General features: G+C 34.1%; 1 protein-coding gene across 1 annotated transcript; it reads left to right on the top strand.

Annotated features, from left to right (window-relative positions):
* Nucleotides 1–1,676: 1,676 nt before the first annotated feature.
* On the top strand, nucleotides 1,677–4,543 carry LOC105169973 (uncharacterized). Its single transcript, XM_011090529.3, has 3 exons — nucleotides 1,677–1,837; nucleotides 2,294–2,412; nucleotides 4,049–4,543. Exons 1-3 carry the CDS (start codon nucleotides 1,753–1,755, stop codon nucleotides 4,160–4,162), a joined length of 318 nt encoding a protein of 105 aa, XP_011088831.1. The 5' UTR covers nucleotides 1,677–1,752; the 3' UTR covers nucleotides 4,163–4,543.
* Nucleotides 4,544–6,000: the final 1,457 nt, after the last annotated feature.

Here is a 6,000-nt window from a genome sequence, read left to right as displayed (position 1 = left end):
ATGCGATTGAATCTTGAACATGTGCATGAAACATAAACACAAACACAATGATGTGCATGAAACAAGAAATTGGTGCCCAACAATTTATGAGAAGATGGTGTCTAGAAAATAAATCATGATTTTGTATATTTATGGAAAAAGATGGTGTACTCAACTTTATTTTTAAAGCCGAAATGCACCCAAATTAGGAAAGCAACATAAAAAAAAAAAAACGACCAAATGAGGAAATAGCCATTTCATTATTTATAAAATCAATTACGGGTTATAGTGATAGAAAAGTGGTTATTTTTTCCCTCAAATTGGTTTCACGTATGTTTCACATGAGGCCTGCTGTTAAATTGTACTGTCAAATTAATGGCTGGACCAATTTTATAAAAAGATGAAAAATCCAAAGACAAAATAAAAAAGATGCCAACTATTACAGACCAAAATTGAATTAATGCCTATATGAGGACAAAAAAATATAATTAACACTTAAACCAACACACACTTTACCAATTAAAACTAGTTACTATAGACTCCTCCCATATAATTAATATTACAAATTATTCACACGGACTTCACTCTCATAAACAAGTCCCCATGTACCTATGCACTGTGTTTTAGATGGGGTAAAATCTAACCCCTCTAAAAACACTATCAATCACAAAAAATTTATAAAAAAATATAGCAACCCGTAATCTATACTCTATATTAATATATTCACAAAAAAAAAGTCTTTTAATACTCACAAATGACGATTAATGATACTGTCGCACCAACTTTTTGTAAAAAAAAATTATTAATAATAAAATAATTAATTTATTCAGCTTTTTAAAATTTTAAATGATACATTATTTTATTTCTTTTTTTTCTTAATATAACATACCGGATTATATTTTATTTTTATATATAATATATTTTAAAGTAGGAAAAATTATATATTAGATACATATATAAACGATGGGCCATAACAATTAATTTATATTAAAAAAAAGAAGAAAAAGAAGAAGAAATTCAACGGCTCCCGCATTAAGGGGTTGCTTTGCTGTTTTATTAAAACTTCAGGATCGCATTGCTTTTTTATTAGATATTCAAACCTCAAGAAAAAATGTTCATTTTCCCAAATAATCTATTGATTAATTTGTTAAGTCTTGGAAGTGGTGAAATATTAGGGTAAGTGAAAATTATCATACACCAATCAAAATATGGAATAAATTATATTTGCACTTTTATGATTAAATTACAAAAAACACTATTTTTGTTCATATTTTTATTTCTCTTACATATCTAATCGATGATATTGTATTATGCTTATATTTCTGTAAAAATGAGTTTGTAAATATAATTATTTGAATAATTTATGTAATTTAATTAGTATTAAGAGGATATTAGTATAATTATTAAAAATTGAGATTTTTACTCGAGAAAAATAGGTAGGGTGACTTGTTAGTATAGCAAAATATTTTTTTTATTTTCTGGTATGTAACTTTAGTTAGGTGGAGTATTTTTTTTTTTCAAATAATAAAGCTTACAATAAATTAAGTTATAATTAATATTAGCTAATTGCAAATTTGCAGCTTATAATATCATGTACTATAGGGGTGTGATTTTTCATGAAAATTTTAATTAGGGTTTTTTGGTAATTTTTAAATAAATAAAGCTCATACAATAAGGTTTACAAAAGTTAATTTACAAGTACTAATAATCAGTTATTTGCACTTTTGGCCGCTTTCACATTACCTTTGGGGGTGCAAAGGTAAACGGAGGACGATGAGCTCAGGGAAGGAAGAAGACGCCGGGCCGCGGCGCCGATTGTCGTGCACCAAATACTTTGACGCGCTCTGGTTTTGCTATTGTAGGTCTTAAAGTCACGTTTACTTTCTTCTCCTTATTATATCGAATAATGCTTAATTGATTGCATTGTTGCTGTTAATCTTCAGTTGCTTTTTGCTGCAACCTTAACGTGTTTCAATAAAATTCAGCTTCGAAGATTCAGAAACTAGTGGTAGTTTTGTTTAAAAAAAAAAAAAGAGACCCGGAGAATGCATTTTTTCTTGGCTAGACGGTTGCTTTTAGACAGATTAGTGAACAGGATGGGCAAGACTTGTACATTGAAGGTGGATTGTTAAGTACGATTACTGTTTTGTTTCGAAAGGCATAATGGGCTTTTAGGAGAATTCATCTTGGTTTGATTTAGATATTCCGTATTCATTGTGGATATGGGCGCCAACTGTTTGATATTAGGTTTCTTTTTGAATATCTTATATTGTGAGAGTGGTCACTAGCTTGATGCATTTTGATTTTGTGGCAGCTCCAGTCCATCAGATGCAGCAATACTATCGGCTTGGTGCCCTTGACAATTGTTCTGGAAAGTGGAGTGCACTTTATGATTGTTTGGCTCTCAAAACGAAAAGAGCTTCTGAAGTTGAGGTGCTTCTCTAAAATTTGGTTGTTCACTCTGCTTTCTCGTTTGCTGCTTTCCGCATCACCTTACCCTAGTGGTCTGTAGTTTACATTGAATTATATTTGAGATGGAGCACATGTGTTGTGTCTTAGTGTTGGTTTTATTGGTCAGATATGCAGAACCTGACACGTTGTTAAGGTTGTAATTTTTACTTATAGCATGGTGGCTGGGGTTAGTCTAACAAAAGAGGATGTGGTGGGAAAGGGCAAAGATCAAAGAACTGTTTCTCCATATCGACAAGTTCAATTAAATGTATGAAGATGTTAATTTAATCATATCTGAATGCTTACTTGAAGGTGATAATATCTCATTCACTGCATTTAGTAGTTGAATAAATTATGAGATTTGGAATACATTTGTTATCATGAGGGACATGCGGAGATAAAGGACAATCTTTCCAGTGCTTCCTCTAACTAAGGTTTATATGCAACAGTCTATATTATTTGACATCATAGATGGAAGGAAACACAGGCCTTTCTCTTTGTTAGATAAATAGAAACGCCCAAGGCGGATCACTTTTTTGCATATACATTAGTTCCTCCTCTGGCTCCTGTTTGTGAAGGATTCAAATTTGTATGGGAGGAGGGGCTGTCTTATACCTTGTAATTTCCTTGCCCTACGTCTTTCCTCAAACAAAAAGGGAGGTGTGCATTCATTTCCTCAGCCCCTTCCCCCTCTTTCCCTCCACCCTCAAATTCCTCGGGTAAGCGCACTTCTAAATTTTTTGCAACTGGAAACCACCATGCTTCAAGTACTTTTTGATAGGCCAAGCGCGTCATCATCAATTTGATTGAAGATAGAGTTCTTGTGTTCTGCATATTAATGGCAAGAAAGCCAAAACTGGTTTGTAATTAATCCCTGCTACTTTTGTCAGACTCAGATAATCATTTAAAAATTTCACCCATGAAGACATCACCATGCTTGTAGGATATTTTTTTGGGACCTTCTAACCCTCTTGAGAAAAAAAGATGTGTTTCTTCTTCTTGTTTGTCTTATGTCATTGAATGGTTTCTGGAAAATAGACAACTTTTCCCCATTCTCTGCACGAATGAGTGCAGTAACTAAAATGGAGCCTTTTGAATGTTTTAGTTTGTCATTCTCTTTTCCTATATTCTGGTACTGTCATACAATTGCTGGAGAAATTTTTCCAGAGCTCATTTCATTTGTTAGCATTATCTGGTTTTTGAAGCTTTCATGATTTTATCCATGGTTGAATTCATTGACCATTTAGATTCTCTCTATATTCCTTCTCTCAAATCATATGTAAACATTGGCTCTTGAAGCTGATGCTTGGATGGATCGTCATGGACAATCTCTTCTTCTATCATAAGGCAACACTCCAAAACCATTACCATTCTGTTTCATCAGTGAAATACCGCATCTTTTACAATTACCAATCTCATCGGTCGTGATTCCAGGGACTAAGACATCACTGTTTGCTTGTACATTGATTATGACCTGTGTAGCTACCTTCAGTTTTCTCATTTTTTGACCTCCTGTTGCCAGCACTATTTTTCACCTGATACAAGACTGCTAAAGATTGCATGTGGAAGCTTTTATTATTTGTCTGAACTGAAGAACATTTTGAACTTCTGAATGCAGGAGATTTTATTGAGTCGTGAGAAATCCGAGCATCATATATGGTCTTTCCGGTCCCCAACGGAAGCGAGAGCTCATTGGCAAAAACTCTTTGGACATTTGGATGATCAAGACTAGAATTTCTCCTCTTAGAATCTTCTCTAGATTTTTCTACATGGGTGGATTCTTAGTTAATTATTTATAAAAATACCTTCTCCCATTCAGTCAGAGGTGGGAAATAGCGCATGCTTCATTGACCAGACTGAATCCTGGGCTAGAAGGTTTAACATCTAAACCTTCATGTTTTCCCTGGTTTTCACTTATATAGCGTAACAAGAATTGATTTCAAGGATGCTACTTTTCTTCCCAGAAGCATAAGACACAATTTCATTGAAAACAAGAACAGCATAAACAAACGAGTGCTGGACATTGATGCTGCAAAATTGAGACAGACTGTTCATCGAGTGTAGATTGTTTCTTCTTATGTTTTTCAGTTCAGAGTTGTCCTCTTATCTAGCATTCAGAGTAGTATCTTCAAAATAAAGCACTTAAAAAGAAACATAAATTACAGTCGAATATATGATTTTTGTGTTAGTATATTATCATTTTTATTGATAGTATATTTCTGAGCCATGTGATGCTGTAGAATTTGATTCAAATTAGAATTTTTCTGTACTCAGCAATGTGATTTAATTGAGTGTGACTAAATTTAATTCTAGGGAGACCTTCTCTTGTTTCATTTAGTCTTCTTGAACATTTGATACCAAATAAATCTTCATGATAGAATAATACATGTGCACCTTGAAAACAAAGCTATTTGGTTAAGTGCATACAATAGGTTGATAAATCATGAGAATATACGGATTTTCATTGTAAAAAGTATTGTTCGTTTTTAGATCTTATTAATTCCACTAGGACTCCCTTCCTTGATTTTGCAATTAATTACTCTTAAAAAAATATCACAACTTTTTTGGTGATTTATTCTACCTTAACTACCCACAAAGAAAAAGAAAAAATAGAGACAGTGTTAATGATAAAAATGCAAGCGATAACCTAAATATTACAATTGATTATGTGTATTAGGTGTAGGGGCGACAATTGGATCCGGATCCATGAGAACTCATCCCTGCGTCCCTAATGTGGTGGATTTAGGTTCATAAGTTTTTTTTTCGATAAATGTAATTTTCATACATAGAAAAAGATATAGTACAATAATTATAAATCAAGTAGTGTTTTCCTCGACAGGTCAAGGGATACGTCATAATTTATAAAATGCATGTGTACTAACAGAGCTAGCTAAGGTAATGCCAAGTATACGCTGTCTAACATCCTCCACAATTAAGCTAGCTACAATATTCGGGTTCCGCTCAGTATGTTTGAATCGCCTAAGATTTCTCTCTCTCCATATATGGTAGATACACGCACTCAGTAATGCGCGATAGTTCACATTGGCGATATGTTTACCCCTCCACTTCTTTGCAGCCCACTCAACATCTGTCGTCCAATCTTTATTAGGCCACGCAAATCGTACAACTCGTCTAATAGAGTGAAGGCATTGACGACTGTATCGACATTGGAAGAATAGGTGTGTGTCTCTCCACCTTATCCTCATCACATAATACACATCTACCTAAGTGAGATAACCATGGTTTGTCCGTCGTAGGTAGTTTCTCCAATATAGCAAGCCATAAGATAAACATGTGGCGAGGTATCTTTAAAGCGTCCAAAAGTAGTGAAGTCCAACATACTTCTGGGCCTGGTGGATCAAATAATCGGTATAGAGCCTAGGTCGTAGGGATTCCACAAGCAAATCTCCAAATAATTTGATCATTATCCCCATGAATCGGTGGAAGCGTGTGAGTAATCTCCAAGTACTCTATGTCGGTAATAAGAGGCCACTGCCACTGACTTCCCTGGATGACAGAGCTAAGTCTGATGGATAGGTTCATAAAGTTAAAGGCCGGGCACGTACTAGG

Source organism: Sesamum indicum, linkage group LG9, assembly GCF_026168435.1.
Source record: "Sesamum indicum cultivar Baizhima isolate 11 linkage group LG9, ASM2616843v1, whole genome shotgun sequence".
Classification (NCBI taxonomy): Eukaryota; Viridiplantae; Streptophyta; class Magnoliopsida; order Lamiales; family Pedaliaceae; genus Sesamum; species Sesamum indicum.
The sequence above is the reverse complement of the archived record's forward strand: the minus strand, read 5'-3'. Positions and strand labels throughout refer to the sequence as shown.